This window comes from Molothrus ater, chromosome 3 (assembly GCF_012460135.2).
Source record: "Molothrus ater isolate BHLD 08-10-18 breed brown headed cowbird chromosome 3, BPBGC_Mater_1.1, whole genome shotgun sequence".
NCBI lineage: Eukaryota > Metazoa > Chordata > Aves > Passeriformes > Icteridae > Molothrus > Molothrus ater.
Genome location: NC_050480.2, coordinates 83810581 through 83830719, shown reverse-complemented (window position 1 = coordinate 83830719; position 20139 = coordinate 83810581). Strand labels below are relative to the sequence as shown.

The window sequence follows — 20139 nt, the reverse complement described above, 5'->3', positions numbered from 1 at the left end:
GACAAATTACAGCTGTTCTGGATTTTTTCCCTCTGGTGTCACTCCTTTTTCCAGCATACCTGCCTGCATGTTTATATGTATGATTAGTTCAACATAGATCACTATTACTTACTGCTTCAATGTACAATGAATTTAGAATGTGATTAATTAATGTAAACTTAATCCTTGTCCTAAAACATCCCTGTTTTTACAAAGCTGCTTGGAAACTGTGTAAGTAAATTTAATTCAAATCTAGTTTAGGATCCAAAGATAAATGATGAGGGAAATAGTTAAAAATAAAACATGTGGAAGTTTTGCATTCTTTCAGACTTTACTTTTCCAGAGTGTTTTGAAATAGGGTTTACTGGAAGAACCATGTAATAAATTGCAGTTGTGGCAGCTCTTTCATGTACAGGGTTAAATATAATTGTTTATTAGGTGCTTTGTAAAAAGTTAAGAAATACTAGAAAATATTGCAAAAAATAGAATTGAGGTGTAAACTGAAATATTGAGGTGATAACTGACATAAGTTGGGGGGTTGCTGCTGAGTATCTTCATTTTGCTGGGTCAGTGTCTGTGTACTTTTATGTAGCTCTTCTGTGCTAAAGATTGTACTTTAGTTTACATCTGCTCTTAGATGTTCTTCTATCACAGGAGAAAACTACATTTCTGTTTTCCAGTAGATAAGCTGTTTTTCCAGTATTTCCCATTTTCCAGTCTATGTTCCTATACTCTTAATAGCATCTAAACATTTTGTGCTGTTTTAGCTGGTATATTTGGAAAGAACATTTTAAATGCTGCACAGGATTTTAAAATTGCAATGTTTCTTATAATTTCTGGTGTTATTCTGAGCAAAGGGAGAGCTTTGGATATTTAAATTAACCATTGGTTGAAAACCACCTCTGGGAAAAAAGGCTTTGAAGAAAACTCTGAACATGTGTTTTTGCCCTGAAAATTAAAAGAAAGAACAAATATTTAAAATAGAAATGTGACATCAGGTGTTTAAAATGTTTCCAGTTTTTTTAATATAAATGTTACAAATCTCCCCCTCCCATTCATAGAGGTGATATCTGTTCTAATACAGAGATGTAATCTTATTTAGCCAAAGACTAAGAGGATTTCTCTATTTAGTAGCAATTAGTCTTTGTGGCTGAGCATTTCTGATTTACTAGCCTTCAAAGCAGTTACTGGTTGTCATTGAATCTCTCTTTTTTCTTGTATGTGAGTATGCTCAGCTTTGTGATTTTACTCTATTTTCCTCACTGAGTCAACATAATTCTTGGTGGTTTTGGGGACCACAACTGAGCCCATTTGGGAAGTGCTGTATATGCTTCTAAATAATGGTCACTGAGTCTGATTGTTTGCACATCACCCCAAAATCCCAAAATGACTGAAGATAGAGAGTTTGAAAAGGATCACTAAAAGATCAAAATATTTGCTTTTGTTTAAAAATTCTGTCAATGAATGGTACAGAATTTGTATCAGGAAAAATACTTCTATCTGAGAAATATTGGGAGCTTCGTCAAGTATACCTTTCTCTATCTGTAAAGTGACAGAAGGCCCAAAACATTACTGCTAAAATTAATTTTGCATTAAAATAGTTTCATATATCTCCTGGATGCCTTAGATCAGTGTGTGTGTGTACTGAGTGTACATACCAAAAAGCAAAGCAAGCTTAGACCCTATTTCATCATGTATCCAGCTGGGATTGGGAACGCTCACTGCTGAAAGATCAGAGAAGCACAATAGTGGGAGCACAATAGCAGAGAGCACAATAATGGGATCTTCAGTTTCTCCCTTAGTGTCTCATCAGAATCTTGTGAAAAGTTTCAGATTTTAGACACAGTAAATAAAATAACCAAGACATTGGTTAGTGGAGCTGTGAGAGGAAATGACACCCTTGACTTTATCCTGTGTAGACTTTGGTTCACAAGAGGCACATCACAACAGGAACCATTGGATTCAGCATGCTGGAAAAACAACAGGAAACAAGCAGCAATCCACAACAATTCAAGAAGAAAGACTACACAAAAATAAAGATACTTACTAAAAGGAACCCTAAAAAGGTCAGCTAAGAGAAGGAAGTTGTACCAGGTGGTATGGAAGCTACTTAAGGACACCATATGTGATATTCAAGGCCAGCGCCCACCACCTGTCATGACAGGCTTGAGAAAAAGCAAGAGAAAGACAGCAGAGCCAGACAACAGAGTAAAGGAAGCTGTTAGAAAGTAGTAGGTGTCTTTTTAAAAACTGAATTCACACCCAGATGATGTATTAAACATATTTAAATGTAAGAATGTGGTGAAACAGGCGAAGGAGTTTTTGAGCAAATGCTATATAGAATTAAAACTAAATAGGTCTTAGTTTTGAGGCACCAGGAGCAATGTGTCTGCCACTCTTTTGAACCAGTGATCTTGGTATAGAATGAGTATTTAGAGAGGCCTGTTTCAAAGAAGTTAAAAAAATCTTTTGCATTGATGTTAGCTGTGGAAAAAATACTATGGAGAATCCCATTATGCAGCATTTCTTCTTGGCTTTTCTGAAAGGATATGTGAAATTGAAGTTATTTAATGGTCGTGCAACAAAACAAATTTATAAAATAAAATCACAGGTATCAAATTTTATTCACCTAAACTTTCTAAAAGAATTTAAGGGAAAAAATTGCCCATATTACTGACAATGATGCGTAGCTACATGCTTTTCAAATTGCCTTGTGGTCAGACTTTGAGGTCAGATAGTGTGAAGCTAGTTTTTTAACACAGTTCTTAAATCATCCAGGGAACTGCAAGCCTGTTATCCTGTTGGTTTTTTAGGCAGTTCAGCACAAATTATGATGCAAAATAATATTTGTGGATGTTTGATAACCTGTGATCTGAATGGGACAGATAAACAGAAGGTTTGTGAGGAGGAAGTATGCAAACATTTTGAAGACATAGGAAATATATGGATAAGGATCATGCTACAGATGATGTGGTTTCCTTGAGTTTCCACCAAGCTTTAGATAAAGGCCCTCTCCAAAGGTGGCACATAGACATAACATGAAAGATGAAGCCTCAGAATAGATAAGTAGATGAAGAGAATGCAGCAGTTCTTAAAACAGAGGCTTGTGTTCCATAGATGGTCAGGTAAGAAGAATGAATTGATATCGGAAGGTTTCCTGATGGCTACATGGATATCGACTGCACCAAAGGCTAGAGTTGGGTGCAGTGTAATCCCAGATTGAGTGATTTGTCAAAAATGACAGATGAAACACATCTTAGACAGTTGTCAAGTGATGTACTTCAGAAAAAATAACCAGACAAAATTCACCTGCAAAATGGTGAGCTCAGAACTGACTGTTACCAAGCAGGAGTAACATATAACAACACAATGAATAACCATGAAAACAACATTTTAGCACTCAGCAGCAATCAAAAAGCAAAATTATGGCAATTATTAGGGTAAAAAGTGCAAAAGAACAGCCATTATTGTACCTCTGTGTAAGTCCAGAGTTCATATTTTCTTGAATGCAGTGTATATAGTGTTGGTACAGGATACAGAAGTAGGTAGTTGTTTGATGTGACCAAGTACGGTTTGTCCTATGGCAGGAATTTGATTTAACTTATGAATAAGAGAAATTTATCTGTATATACAGTCAGGTCAACATTTATGATTGAAGACTTACACAGAAAGTGGTATCTGCCTTTAGCTGATTATTGTCATTAGCATTAATAGGATTTGCTTAAAATCCAGGAGGTAATACTCCTTTGTGGTAGGCAGCATTTATGCAACATTTGCCAGTTTTATGTGAATTCTTGATTTGTCAACGCACAAACATAGTATGAATGAAAAAATAGAAGACAGTCCCTATCCTAAACAGCTTCCAGTCTTTTGCAGTTTTCTACAACAAGTGTTGCACATTAATAGAAGTTCTAAAATTTTTAAATGGGTTTTCTTTCTCTGATTTCAAATTATTTGAAGCAGTTTCCCCAAAAAGAGTGAAAAAATAGTAACATCATTTTGTGTCCCTGAGATCTTTCCAGTATTGCTGATATTCTAATGAGCCATTCCATTTTATTGCATTCACCAGGCACAGCTTTTCACCCTTGGTCAAATTGCAGCTACAAATATCTTAATTGGCACTAAAAATAACATTCTGGTTTTGCCTTACAATATCCTAAACCAAAATTAACTCCTCTGCTTTGACTGCATGGTACACCATGGAAGATTCATCCAGTGTCAAGGAGAAGTAAAGAGCTTAAACTGGATGAAAAATCAGAAGGGCATACGTCCTGTTTCATCTGAAAAAAGAAACCAACCCAAAGCCAAAAAACCAAAACTCAACAGAATTACAGAATTACCATGAATTACCATGAGCAGCATCCACACAGCCAACTGTGGGACTTGAGCAGGAGAGCCAGCTGCCTTACTTGAGTAATGATGAGCACATTATATAGATTCCTAAAGCTGAGTGGATATTCTTTGACTGTGTTTTCCTCAGCATGCTTTACAATTTTTTCTCTCTTTTTCTTTGCCTTGTTCTAAAAGTTTGTTCTTATAATATTCAGGGACCTGATTTTAAAATACCCATAGCATTCAAAAGTCCTAGCTTATTCTCATAGCCAAACTTTATTTTGCATATTGTGGAACTTCATATCCTTTAGACTTGCAGACAACTAAATAATCAGCCTCCCATTTTTCACTGTCTTATAGGATGCTGTCTCACAATGTTTCCATCTGTCATTGTCTGAAGGAACTGAAATAGTAAAGATAAACTCGAGGAAGCTTATATTTTCCATCATGGAGTTGCCAGCAATGTGTTCATGCTGATGGTTAGTCTGGTCAGGAGGAAGTCAGCTGTTGCTCTTAGCTTATGTTAAGCTTTGTATTTCATCTCATTGTGCTGCTCTGATGATGAATACAGAGTAACTTCCTAATATAATAGAACTCAATAAAAGTTAGCTTATTGGGTGTCTTCCTATCAATATTTTTTCAATATTTTTCATTGTTTTCTGTTTTTCTTTGAAGATAGAAACTGGCTGCACTGACTTTTCATTATCACAGTTCGGTAAGCTGTATGTATAAACAGAGTCCTCTTATTTCATTTAAAGTCTACTTTTTTATGTATTTGTACCTCTGTTCTGTTATAGAAGCATGAGTTTGAATGGAGAAAACATTTAAATCTTTCAGACAAGATAAGATAGGCTGTTAGAAAATTACTTTTTCTTTTAGTGCTAACTTACATTCTGAGGCTTCTCATCTCTACTTCCATATCATACTGTCAGTCAGGGTAGTGTGACTGTGCACCTGCATGGTAAACTGCATCCAAAAAGAAATCTATGCCAAAAAAAAGAACTCTGAACAGTTCTTGGGGAAGGGGTTCTTACTAAGGCTGACAGAAATGCCTATGAAATTGTTACTGGAAAATGTATATAGGCATTCCATCTGGAAGACACTCTGCTCAGTCTGAAGGAGCACCAAGTGCAGACTAAACAGGTTAGAGTCAATTGCTCCTGGATAATTGGATTATGTGATCAATTAAGCAACTCGTGGAGCAGAGGTAGGTCTTAGGAGTAAGAGAGGTGAGAGACCAATATGGAACAGGAGAAAAATCATCAGCTCTTGTGGAATTAGAGCAAGCTGTAGCTATAGTTGTGGCTAGAGTTAGTGTGGTTCAAAAGCTATTCCTATCATTGTTGCTTAAGTACTTACTCAACATGCTGAGATTGCTTTCATAGTGTATATTCCCTGCATTTTTTTAGAATTGCTTAGCTTTGACATAACAAATCTTTTCTGTCAGTGGGAAAAATTATTAGAACCAAATTTGTATCTATTGGAATTTTATCAGGCCTCCCATACTGGCTTGAAATGTAGAGATAAGTTCAAAAGTTGGGTCTTGTTTGGGGCTTTTTATAAAACAGTGGATTTTGTTAATTAGTAAAAATCATCTGATGAGCAGACTCATGTTAAGAAACACCTTCCTGTGTACCAATATTTCCTGTAAAAGAGACTGATTCTTCTCCGGTGTTGCAAGCATCTAGTCAGAGCTCATCATCTCGATTTCCTTTGTGGTTAATGGAAGAGGGGAGAGAGATGATGTCCTACAGATTGCATTTCCATCCCTGCTGGTTTAGGATGGGATAAACTGCTTTCTGAAGAAGAAAGTGTCTTTTGGGTTATCAAAGGGAGCACAGGTCTAAGTATGCACTAAGTATTTTCAGGCAGCTAAAGCTGTGGGAGGCGAATCCCACTGAATATGTCATTTGTTAAGGTCATTGTGTGGGCTGTGACATAAACTTTATGGTGTATGTTTCTTGTATAGCTTTCATTTATATTTTAGCATGGCTGTTGTAATCAGGTAGCCTTGCTGGCTGTATGAACAAGCAGTTCTCTTGGCTCCTCTGCATGCCACGTGCATGGGAAATCTACAGCAAACTGTACCATTAGTGGGAAAAAAAAAAAGGTTTTACTTTCTTCTATTAGCTTGTGAAACAGCTCAGTTGTCATCTTGTTTTCATATGAGGAGGCAGAAATTAAGTCTATTATTTTACTCTTTCAAGTTAAATCATACAAATCTTCTTGGAGTTTCTTTCTCTGCTAACTTCTGTGAGAGTCCTCCTTTTGCCTGCCAAAACCTTACTGTTCTGGAATTATGCTAAGAAACACAGCTTGAACAGTACAATAGGTTTATATAATAGCTTTGGAATATTTTTCCTGTTATTTTCCATCTCTTTTCTTATGTATGCAAACAAGGTATTAGCTGTTGTGATCACTGATACCAACTGAGCAAATGTTTTCATTGAGCTTTCCATGCTGATGTACAGGTATGGCTTTTGTTTTTCCTGAGCTGATAACAGCTCACTTTACCCCAGCATCGAGCTTTTGTATGCATTGCTTTGCATTCATAAGCATCTAATTGTATTTGTTCCTGATGTTGAATCACTGGTAACTCCCACACATGGAACAGTAGATACTACACAGATACTAGAATACAGGGCAAAGAATAACCAAAACTGCTAAAGGACTGCCATTCTAGCTCCTCAAGAGAACTAGGCAGAGTCTTGTATTTGTCTCCTGTGTTGGAGGAAAGTCAGCAGAGTTCTGGCTTCCTTTCAGCCAGGCATTTATCTTAATACCTACACATGAGAATACTATATTCATTCTGCCTTTTGACAGCTTCACTGTAGTCTCTTCAGACCTTCTGCTGTCCTGAGCTACTTAGGATAAGGAAACTTCTGGATTTGACTCAAAACATTGGCTATCTTAAGCCCCACCCTGGCTTCTGCCTTGTTTTTTTCCAAGTGATCTCAAACTAAGGAAGGGTGCTTGGCTACACACCATGCTATGGTTTCACTGAGATTTGGGGGTCTCAGGTGCTTAGAGAACAAGTTAGGCCACTTTGCTGAGAACATAGATTAAAGTAGTGTTATTAGCAAACAGTGCTGTTCAGGTCAACAGAGGGCTGAGAAATTTTGCAAAATCAATGTGTGTATATATATATATATATATATATATATATATATATTTGCAGTGAAATTCACCTATTTTAAATGAAATACTTCCATGAAAATCCAAATTAGATCTTAAGATGAAACATGATGTTTTGTTTATAGCATCTTTCACCATTCATATCTGCCTTAGTTCTGATATTTTATGCCTTCAGGATGACACAGACGTTATTTTTCCCACATCCCATATGTCCAAATCACATATAAAGATATTTAGCTCAAATACCATGGGTGCGAAACATTCCACACTGTGGGTCCAGGGTGATGTTTGGCATGTCTTTAATGTGCTGTGGTGTTCAATTACAATACAGCAAATTTATTTTTATGCAGCCTTCTTCATTGAAAGTATGGAAAACTGCTTTGCAGTGAGTCATCTGACAGCTAAAGAACTAAAAGTCTGAAGTGATATTTAAAGAGAAAGTGGCTCAGAGATGACAGAGTTCAAGACAGAAAAAGAAACAGAAATTAAAGAGAGGGCCTCCAACCATGGAGAAAATAGCGACAAAGACTGGTTAGGGGGAGGAGTGATGAGAAAGCCAAACATGCTGAGAATATCTGAGACACTTCAGGAGATTATGCATATCATTCTGAAACAAGCATTAGGCTTCAGAGGTCTCTCCTGTATCACACCAGCCTTAGCCAAGCAAGGTTGCTTTGACCCTAAGAGAATGGTGTAAATCCAGATAAATAACAGTAGTAGTCTTAGGGCATTGTAAGGAACTTAGAAGCATGCAGGTAGGGGTTGAGGGAAGGATTAATGTCTTAACTTTCTAGAGCAAAACTTCAGAATATGGTGTTTTCACCTTGGCTGAATGCCATGCACCCACCAATGCCATTCTGTTACTGTCCTCAGCTGGACAGGAGATAGAAGATATTACTAAAGGTTCACAAGATAAGGGCAGGGAGAGATCATTCAGTGATTACTGTCATGGGCAAAACAGACTCAGCTTGGGGAAACTAATTGAATTTATTACCAATAAAAATTAGACCAGGATAGGAAAAAGTAAAATCTAATCTTAAAAGCACCTTTCTGTTCTCCCCCCAGTCTTCCCAGGCTTAACTTTATTCCCAGTTCTCTACCTCCTCCCCACCAGCAGCACAGGGAGATGGGGAATGTGGGTTTCAGGCTTTTCATCTCCTCAGGGAAAGGAGTCCTTCTCCTTCTCTGGCATGGGGTCCAGCCTATGGGGGACACTCCTCCAGCATGAGTCCTTCCCATGGACTGCAGCTCTTCATGAACTGCTCCAGCATTAGTCCTTTCCCACAGCATGCAGTCCTTCAGGCATGGTTTGGGTCCTCTGTGGGGTCACAAGTCCTGCCAGCAAACCTGCTCCAGTGTGGGCTCCTATCACCACAGGACCACAGATCCTGCCAGGAGCCTGCTCCAGCGTGGCTTCCAGTGAGGTCACAGCCTCCCTCAGGCTTGCACTTGCTCAAGTGAGGGTCCTCAACAAGAGGATCTCTGCTCCACCATGAACCTCCATGGGCTGCAGGGGCACAGCTGCTTCACCGTGATCTTCACCACAGACTGCAGGGGAATCTGCTCTGGCATCTGGAGCATCCTTCTCCACTGACCTTGGTGTCTGCAGAGTCGTTTGACTCACATATTCTCACTCTGCTCTTCTCTAGTTGTAATTGCATCTGCACAATAACTTTTTCCCCTTCTTTAACTATGTGTTACATATATATATATGTATATATATATGGATAACTGTGTTACCCCAGAGGCATTACTGCCATCACTGATGACTCAGCCTTGGCCAGCAGCAGGTCCATCTTGGAGCTTGCTGACATTGGCTCTGCTGGACATAGGAGAAGCTTCTAGCAATTCTTCACTGCAGTCATCACTGTAGGCCCTGTGACCAAAATCTTGGCATGCAAACTCAATACATAAAAGAAAACTGGAATTCTGCAATCCATGTTGTTTAAATGTGTGGGGATTTTGTTAGATCATGAATGAGGGAAGTCCAGTTAGTTAGTTAGCAATTATTATAGACATGAATATGGACTTCAGCAGCAGTGCACTCAGAGGCAGGATAGTTTTTTGCTTCTGGCCAAATCTTCCTTGGCTAGTGCTAGAGGGGCTAATTGATGGAAGTGAGTGTGTGGGAGGAAAAATCAGTTCAGGGTCAGAGATTACTTTAAAACCTGGGCTTTGTATATAGGGTTAAGATCTGAGTAAAGAAGCCAAAAGCTGTCTTGAAGAGCAAGAGGGACTTATTTCCTGTGACATCTGAGGCTTTTGAAGAATTAGGTAGTAAGGAAATTATAATATAGCAAGGGAACAACAGAACCAAGGCAGGCTATTAAAGAAATTAGAGATTACTGCCAAGGTCACTGTTGCCTTGCATGCTTTTCCTATAAAGATGATGTCCAAAACTGAGCTAGCAGTAAGATATCCCAAAGGAGGAGAATGTTTAAGGAGGAGAAAAGAGATGAGTCAGAAACGTATGTCTGGTGTTTTTAGAGCACAGCACAGCACTGTCATGAATGGATATCATCAATATAAACACTATTATCTCTCATTGTAAATTATGTACATTCTTCTTGTGTTCTTGGTCAAGTCTACCAGCTGGTGGTGTGGGACTCTTTGGGAAGCTCTCTCATGTCATGTCACCCAGTCTGCCCATACTGGTTTTTTGCTCTGGGCATTCTTTTGACCTCACTCTGTGTAGAGCTGTATTATCTGCCTTAAGAAAGTAAATGGGATGTAAAGTATGTAGCATGAAGGAGAATACAGTCTTTATTGAAAGCAGAAGGGAAAAAAGCATGTCTTTTTAACGCATTCAGAAAGTTGACTTTGACATTGTAGTACTGGAAGACATTGTAAGCATAAAAGTAAGGTTAGAGCCACTCAGGTATCTCAGAATTTGAAGGGTGTCATATTTCATTGTATGCCGTTCTAAAATGCTTATTACAGATCTTCTTATTTACAGCTCTCATGTCTCTTTTGAATCTGCAGAAGAGGAATATCAAGGGCAAACCAAGAGAAAGCGCATTCGAAGGAAGAAACAAAAGAGCAGTTCACAAATCTCTAGTAATTTCCATGGAGAACAAACAGATTTGGGAATGCAAGAGACTGTTGTTCAAGATAATTTACAGCTGCAGCAAACAGACGGTCACAAAATAAGCAAAAACAAGAAGAGGAAAATGAAAAAGAAGCGACAGAAAGAAAAAAAGAGAGCAGCTGGCTTAATAACAAAAACTACCAGCGTGGATTTTACATATCAGCCTGACAAAAGCAACAAAGAAGAAGCAGCAGGCTTAAAAGACATAGGTGAAAAGGCAGATAGCATTCTGGACTTCCTGCAGGCAACACAACAAATTTATTTTACTGACAGTATGTACCACTCTTTCTCCTTTCTTTTTATGAGTATTACCACACAGGGGAAAATGGATATGCATTTATTAGCGCTGTAAAATGGGACAAATCTACTAAAGAAGTGTCCCTCTTGAAGAGAGGCATGTGAGAAGAAGTAAGGCACGTGAGTACCTAGTATTTGTCCCACTTTCTGGTCTGCACATGAATATGCAAGAATTCATATCAATAGAAAAAACCTGTGGTCATCTGTCTTTGAAAATATACATGATGTTCCTTGCTCTTCTCCAAAACATTCAAATACACTTGGGACAAGTGGTTAAAATTATTTTTCCCCTCTGCAAGCAAACATCCAGAAGGATTACTTGCTTTCAGAGAACTTCAAATAAGGGCAATTGCTACCTAAACTACTTTCATGCTTAGTATCTCTGAACCAATCTAGTTTTCTGAATGCTCTGTGTCTCAGGAGATCTATTTGAATTCTATAAGGAAATCAAGACAGACAGCATGTACAGGAACAGGGAAGATACTATTGGCACTAGGAAAGTATATTAGCATAAAATGCTTGTGAACAAGTTGAATGGGAACTGATGCTCAATGCACATTCCCTAGTACTTTTAAAAGAATTGCATAGATTTATCCCTAGTGGCCTATCCAATGTTCATTGGTCACTGTGGAGCTGAATGGAGAATATAAAATAGCTTACCTACCTGTATTAGTCCATCTTGAGGCAGAGCTATCAGCTTCTAGTACCATAAAATTCATCTTTTGGTTACAGAATGACTGTAAAAACCTTGTTAAGATGACATCAGGGATTTCATGTTAACTTTTTCAAGATTTATACACAGAATTTTCTTTGCTTAATGTTAAATTTTCCTGCTGCATCAGGTCTTCATACTAATCCTAGCATTTGAAATCTATCCTACTTTCTGCCTAAGGTATTTCCATCACCAAAATTAAGAATTTTACTACTTCACCATATGGCTAAGTAAATGCAAGCTAAGCTACTTGCATTTGCTGTAGTGGAACTCCACAGTGACCAAGAAAGATTGCAAATTCTTCAAGTTCTGCTGTTAATACATGACCCAGAACAGAAACTTGATGAGTTGTCCCCAGCTGTGTTGCATGTTGATTTTTAAGAAAGAGTGTTGTTGAACTGCCAGCTTTCCTGCAAGTCAAGTTCCGATTTTGGTAGTTTTTGACAGACTGACTGGCTGTAGTTTCAAACCAGCAGATTGGAGTGTTGAGCCAGCGAGGACCTTGGAATCCACAGAGGGGAATTCTTAGTAGAAAGGAATTTCATCTGCAGATGAGATATGACGTCTATAAATCAGAGTGACTAACTTTCTTGTTAGGCAAATCCCAGTTTATATATAGATCTGACATTATGCTGTTTGCCTTTTCTAGTTGAATGACTTTAACACTCCCTATTTTTTTTAAACTAAATTGGAAGCCATTGCTTTTAGGTGCATTTTCAAATGGTCACATTGGATTATACTTCTAGTACATATGTTAAAAATCTGAATGGGGAAAATTCTGTACTTCTCAGGTGTCTTGCTGGTAAAAAAAACAACACATTGCTGGGATGAAAGAGTGAGTTTATGATTTAGTACTGTATAAACAATTGTATTGGGTGTGGCTGAACTGGAGTTCATTGTGCACAGCAGCCCTCACAGTGCTTTGGAAAGGCGTTGAAACACACCAGAGTTTTGGTTACTGCTGGGCAGTGCTGGCATCTTAGTAGTGCCATCTCTCCAACATTCCCCTCCATCAAGGGGCTGGGAATGGGCAAGATCCTGGGAGGGGATGCAACCAGGCCAGCTGACCCAAATTAGCCAAAGGGATATTCCATACCAGATGACATCAGCTCAGATATAAAAGCTAAGGGAGGGAGGAAGAACAGGGGCGTTTGTTCTTTTACAGTGTTGGCCTTCCAGAGCAGCCACTACATGGGCTGAAGCCATGCTTCCCAGGAAGTGGCTGAATATCACTTGCTGGTGAAAAATAGAGAATAACCCCTTCTTTCTCTTTAATTATGTGTCTGCAAACATCTGCTAGTTTTGGTTGGGTTTTTCGTGGTTTTGGGTTTTTTAGCAAACTGCCTTATCTCAACCTATGAGCTGATTTTCATCTCATTTTCTCTGCCCTGTCCTGTAGCAACATTTCTCTTCACAGAGAAAAGCAAGGCACAATTCTTCCCAAGAATATTTCTGGGATTCACATTCTCTGAACCTCAGAGAAAGGAAAACAATTCTTATCATTTGCTGTGCCTGTGATTGTGCAAAAGTAGAATGCAACATGGAGATTGTTTACCCAAAGTCATACTGTTTTGTTTCCTTGGCCTATCAGGGCCAAGAGTGTGTTTGTCGGGACTGTTGGGTGACAGTGCAGTGTGAGCAGTTGTGTGCAGGGTTGAGTGCTTGGCAGATTCAGTTTTGGATAATAAAGTAATTAATTAACCTCCTGATATCCATGGAGTCAGATGCATCATTCTCTCCCCTCGTCGGGGCCATCACAGCATTGCTATACTGTCCCACTGGGAAGGGAAGTGATGGAGCATCTTGATGGGCACCTGGCATCCAGCAAAGGTTAACCCATTACAACAATGTGTGTCCTTCTCTGTGGTCTTGCATGCTGCAATAGTTGCTTCTTAAATAAAAAAATAAAGGTGGAATACCAAAGTAGTTGTTTGCCTCCAGAAGTGCTTTGCAGTTGTTCCACAGAGTTGCTCCCTTCTCCAAATGTCTGTGCAGTTCATCATATATAGTGTGTAGGAAGCAAAAACACAGTGCTTTGGCCACAGTACAGTTTCTTCTTCACACCTTCTTTCTCTGCTAACTTTGAAAATTTGATTCTTCTTGTATTCCTATCATTATGAATCCTGTTGTCCTTTTCACTTACTGATTTTTGTAGTTTTTGCTTTACCATTGTTTTAATATTTAACAAAAAATGTTTAACAAGCTACTCTTTAGTACCTGATATTTGGTTGTAACTTGTACTAAAAAGGAGGATGCTGTCTTAGGAAAAAAAATTGTAATTAGGAAAATTCTCTGAGTTCACTGAATATTTTAACATAGTTTTCTAACTGTTTTTGCAGAGAAGTCACAATGCAGAGATGCTGCTGTAAATTCAGCAACTGTCCAAGAGCTCTTACAATGTCTTGAACTTCGCACCATCTCTTCCTCAGATGTGATTCATCTGCATCAGCTGAAATCCCTTGTATTGCTACAGGATACAGAGAGATTGAAGGATGCTTTGAAACAATTCCAAGAACAATCCATGATGTCTCCTGGTAGGTTCTATTCACTCATGTTCATACACTGATATTTTTGTGTGAATTAAAATTCACACAGCTTTATTTTTTTTAATTAAGAAGCTGTAAATAAGGATGTAATAGTAAATATATGCTTATACAAGATATGAAAACATAATTCCCACCAAAAATACAGTAATATCCCTATTTTCCATTTGTTTACAATCAATATAGAAGCTTTTCTCACTTCGCAGCAACTACAGAATACAAGATGATTCAAGGGTTTAAACGAATATTTTTAAAATCGGAAATGTTTTAAGATTTAATCATAATTAAAGCATATTTTTAATAGATTCCCGTGGTAGACTTTTTAAATTGCAGGAATTAACTTGTCTATCTTGGAGATTTCGCTCCTTCAGCTAAGAATTAATTTTACATGCATAAAAATCAATAAAGCCCATTATTTTTTTTCTTCCTGGTCGCCACTTTGCTTCTTTAATACACAGACTTTGCAAGCTAAACTTTGATTTACCGTTTTAGTTTCTAAAAAATACTGTTGATAATGCAAAACTTTGAAGTTACTCTTTATAACAAATATTATTCTGAAGTCATTCATAAAAAGAAAAATTACTGTGTTACTAAATTTTTTCATGCCTGAGGCACAGGCTCCTTCTGTTCTCTATTATTACCCCTATAATTTTAGTAGAATCTCTTCTTGTACAGTTAATAGTTCTTCAAGTGAATGTTGGATCAGCATGTAGTCCACATGAGGTATAATGATTCATTTTTCATGTAGTCTTCATTTAAACAGTCATTGCTACTAGTCATTAGAACTTGTGTTGCAGCATCAGACAAAAATCTGCAAGATATGCTGAATTTTCTTGCCTCCCAAAGAATTTAATCAGAGTTGAGAGCAGTTAGCTTCAGCATGAGAGGATCTCAACCATTTTAGGTTGTACTCTAAGCCTTTTGAAGAGTGTCAGCAGAGATGGTAGCAGTGTGCTATCAGTGTAATTAAGATCGTAGCCATCGGAGGCTTAGCAACAGCATTCAAAGACGAGACATATGCTTGTAACTTCATTAAATAATTTACAGCATGATAGTGCCTAAAGATCCTCATCTAGACTGAAGCCTACTGGATGCTGTGTGCTGGACAGAGAGAGGAGAGAATTCGTGCCTGTGGAGTTCAGATCTGATACAGTTTGAAAAGGATGCTCTTAGAGAAGTTCATATGTATTCTTTTAAGGGGAGATATGAGGTATGACAATCCTTAAGGTTCTGATGGATGTGAAGTATCCATCTATACATGGAATTAAATCCTTCTGTGCATTTCAAGCCTACAATCTCTGATCTTAATTACAATCACAGTCTCATTGGATGTAATATATGTGTGCAAACCAAGTAGAACTCGGCAGGAATCATGAAAATGTTATTACCCTTTATTGAATGAACTAATTCAGCTTTTCTTGATTAAATCCAAATGGAATTGAAGTGACAACATTTGGGATATTTTTTACAGGCCTTATCTAACTTCTGTACAATACAGTTGGAGTTCTGTTGGGTTTTGCAGCCTTGGGAAAAGTTGCACTGTTTACTTTTGTATAGCAGAAATGTCAAAATGAAGAGAGAAAACAGAAGCAAATTAAAACCCCTAATTTTCCAATGTATGTATTCATCACTTAAAAAAGAAAAAGAAAATTTCCTGAGTGATTTTTAAAATTCAATAATGTTTCTGCTGGTGCAGCCTAGAATTGTTTACTCTTCAGTTGATTTTTTCCCTAGTAACTGCTGTCACTCTGAGCTCAATTCTAATCTCATTCCAAGTTCACAGTGGTGTAACCATAGTAGTTTATTTGATATTCATGAGGTGCAACAACATAAGAAAGAGGAAAAATACATTCTTATAAATTATTAAAGGATAATTAAGCACCTGCTAGTCATTAAGTTTCCTCAGCAGACTTTAAAAAATACATTCTATTTGTAATTCCAGAAATTCAGTGAATGAAAATACAATGCTCTGAAATTTTACTTTGAATTAGACCTTTAATTATACTCTTTTTCTGTACATTTGGCTCAAAATTAGGTCATCTTGTCCAGTGTGGGTTTTTTACATTTTAGTTTTCACTCCCAATGAGCAGGTGATAAAAGTTAAGAGTTACAAAGACCTTTGTAATATAATACCTTTCTATAATAATAACTTGAATTTGTTAGTACACCCTTTGTTGTATTAACAAATTCAAGATAGACAAGTTAGGGCTGTTTATGAAGTTAAAAATGTGCAGTACATAATAGTATTCTCTAATTTTTATGATTTTGTCTTATTGTCTTGAGTTTTCTCTATTTTTACGGGGATGCGAAGTACTAGAAGGAAAGCTCATTCCATAGTAACACAATAAAAAACCCCATGATTTTAGGAAGTTGTATTATTTTTTACAAAATAAACATTTTATTCCCTGTAGTTCAAGAAATAGTATGTTAACCCTTTTTCCCATCATTATGATTCTACTCAAGACACCATCATTAAGGAGGTAAAGATGGGTGTTATGTTTTGTTCAGTTTTATCTTTAATTCCAGGAAAGGAAGCAGGGAAGCATAAGAAAAAAATAAGTGATGCATCTCTTCATATAAGTGCACATTCTCCACTAGTAAAAGTTACAAATTATCCACACCATTATGTCTTTTATTTCCTCATATATGGATGTTATGGTTTCATCCAACTTTCCACTGGGATTACCAAGTCTCACTTGGCAAGCTTATGGCTGCTGATAAGGGTGCTTTAGTATAAAGCCGTGGGCTGTTCCAGGTCTGCAGATTGCAAATTCAAAACCCCTAGTTCAATACCATGATTTGGTATTTCCTTTGCATCTCTTAGCTGTTACTCAGATTGAAAATCACAATGCATCCAAAAGAAACAAGAAACAAATTTCTCTTTTATCTTAAGCTCTTAGATCCCAATTTTTGCAGTCATGTCAAAGAAATTGATTTTAAAATTCTTTTAGAATTTTTAAAATTCTTAAAATTTTAAAATTAAAATTCTTATCAAGGGTGATGGTAGGGTCTGATAAATTTTGCAGGAAGAGGAAATACTGAAGAGATTCAGACACACAAATTATCAACATTAACTATTATCTTTTAAATCTTCGTTTAAATGAGAAAAAATACTTAAACAAGAAAATCTCTATGTTTCAGAGGTACTAGTTGTTCTGTTTAATTGTCATCCTCCATCAGCTAATCTCGTACTTTGTGCTTTAAATGCTCTGTCAAGTTGCCTTTGACCTTGTACCTGAATGATCAGACAAAGTTGAGGTTGATCAAGAGTATTTGTGTGAGCATGATTATCTAGAGTGTCATTGTTCTCAGTCTGTAAAAGAACAAAATGGTTCCATTTATTTGGTAGTCATTAACAAAAAGTACTTACCTCTACCAAAAATCTTCTCTGTGTGCAGGGAAGGGAATGTTTAGAAGTCACATAGACATGGATTTCTCATGATGGGAGCTTTGCTGAGCTCTGATAGAAGGTCTCTGGCCATTAGCAGAAGGAAGCCAGAGACCTTCATGATCCTCCGCAGTGCAGTGGGCAAAGGAGAGGAGCTGTGACTGGAAGTAATGCTCCCTTTGCTGGCTGGAAACTAGCTTTGGAAATGAGAGCTACTTAATTCCCATTTCACATCAATTATTAAAGCATAGGTGATCGCCTAATTAAAAAAAAAAGTCATTATCTCCTAATTTATGAACTCGTTTATGAACTTCTGCTCATCAACTTCATCCTGTTATCTGTTAACATTTTCCTTTTGTTGGTTGGTTTCAAATCTCAAACATACTCTTCCCTTGTTGCCTAGGAAATTATCACTCATGGCAGAGCTAGAAGCTTCTTTTAACTGCTTTTTTTTGGAGAATTGTCATTTATATAAGTCTTCATTGCAGGGGGAGGTACAGTTTGCAGACCAGAATTAATATAGTTACTGTGTGCCAACAATGCAGAGGCTGGATATACAGAAGCCTTAAAATAATGAAATTTACACTTCTTTTTTTTGTTTTTTTGAATGAATGAATGAGCATTCAAAGAAAAGGAAATTTGAAAACTGTATTAACATAATGTTATAGAATCATCTTAAATGTCATTATTATGCGATAAATACTGCAGAAAATCTTATCATTAAAAATCAGTAAAGTCACATAGGTAATCTCCTAATTCAAAGACAGAAGTCATAGCATTTTGAGGCTTTAATGCAGCTATCTGTACAATATGACTCATTCTCAACTGAGGCTTCTAGGTACTATTGTAAGTTAAATAATGATCTGTGAAACTACTCTCCAGACAGAAAGAAGCCTTGCCCATGATCATGTCATTTCAATCTCATTTTTTCTGAATTATTGAATCATAAAAAATAGGAAATTTCAAAGTGTATGAGCAAAATTGTGTCTCATACAAATGACTGACCTCCTAAAATAAAATGCACCTGCCTATATAGAAATTTATAGGTATTAGTCTTCAAGGTCTAGCATGTGCATCGGGTTTAATGAAATGTTAATATTAAATGGAAATAGATGTTTGCACAAGTCTTTTTCTTAGTGTTCAGAAATGTTGTGGAGGTATTTCAGGAGGAATGTGTTTTCTCTGTTTCAGATCATGCCAAGGTAGCCACATCTCTGTTTCACTACTGGATTACAGATATACTTCCTGTGAAGAACAGGAAATAAAGCCTTACCTATGTGTCCTTATGCACAGGATTAAAATTTAACACACAAACTCTTAACCAAGTAGCAATTGTTCAGGAAGAGCAGTGGCAATACACATTCTACTCCTTCAGGTAAATGAACAAAAACTCCAAAAGACAGTAAAGGCAAATGAACAAAAACTCCAGAAGACAATGAGGTGTAGCTACAGTGTGAATTTTGTGATGGTCAAGAGTTGGTCAAGAGTATGGCCTGAGTCTTCAGCTGCATTAATATGTACATTTCACTTTAGGATAAAGGACTTGACTGGAATGATAAAGTCTCTATCTGGTATTTTGTTTAAGAAGTATAGTATTATATTTTTTGTTTGTAAGTTGTTACTCCTTTCTGGAAGTTATATTCTTGACTGTTTTGTATATCTGCTTGCCTGGAAAACAGAACTATATTTTTTATATTTAAACCTAAGCAACATTATGTCTGAGAAATGTATTTTTGCTGAATAAACTGCTAACTTGTGGACATAACTATGTTTCTACATGTGTGTCATGTGGGTCATATAGGTCCTGGTTGGGATTATGCAGAAACTTGGATGGCATTTTCAGAACTACTCCATGGTTCAGCCTGTTACAGTCCAATGGGTTTCACTGACTTCAGAGTTATGGTACTGGGTCCTCTCTCCCTGACTGCTGTGTAATCTGTCTACTGCTGTGTAATATTTCTGCACTTGAATTTATCCAAGTGTAGATACTACAGTAAGTAATATCCATGGTTAAATGTTTTGGAATAATGAAGAAAAAAGTGCTTTGTGAGAGGCTCTTCTCTCAGCTGTATCATTCATCTGACAGGTGATACAGAGCAAACCATGTCTTATATCTAGGTGTGTTAGCTTTGTTATCAGTAAGATGGGGCACCATATTTAACTTTTCCAATGTGTGCTTGGAGATACACTGCCAATGAGACTACAAACATTGCATAGGGTTTTTTACTTTGCTTTTTCTGTTTCATTATATTGCCTGATAACTCCCGTTTCAAGGCATTGGTTTAATGATGCTCAAAATTGGTAACAAAAGTAAAATCATAACTTTTCTCATTAATTGAAGAAATTAAAAGGGGTTTGGTAATGCACCAAATGATTGCAGCTGCAGAAAGACAATTGTTATGGCTAAAGGAGCTTTGTGCAGCTCTGAAGAACTGGAGTTTGGTTTGTATAGGAAGGCAGGAAAGGTATATAAACCAGACTTTGCAGAGGAGAAACCAGCATTGCGCTCCCTGTTTTAATGTTCCTGAATTGTTAACACATAGGCATTGAACTGTAGCTGTGACTTTCCACTGAGATCCTTTGTGCCTCAGTCCCACATCTGGAGAAAGAAGAAAACATCACTTGAGTGTGAAGCACCTAGATAATCTTCTTAACTGACTCATGG

General features: G+C 37.2%; 1 protein-coding gene across 1 annotated transcript in view; it reads left to right on the top strand.

Annotated features, from left to right (window-relative positions):
• ERICH1 (glutamate rich 1) overlaps positions 1-19239 on the top strand; it is a 66504-nt gene extending 47265 nt beyond the window's left edge. The window contains exons 4-6 of the mRNA XM_036380903.1: positions 10429-10806; positions 13883-14077; positions 18666-19239. Coding sequence (XP_036236796.1) covers positions 10429-10806; positions 13883-14077; positions 18666-18739 — 647 coding nt within the window. The 3' untranslated portion in view covers positions 18740-19239. The remainder of the gene's footprint in view (positions 1-10428; positions 10807-13882; positions 14078-18665) is intronic.
• Positions 19240-20139: the final 900 nt, after the last annotated feature.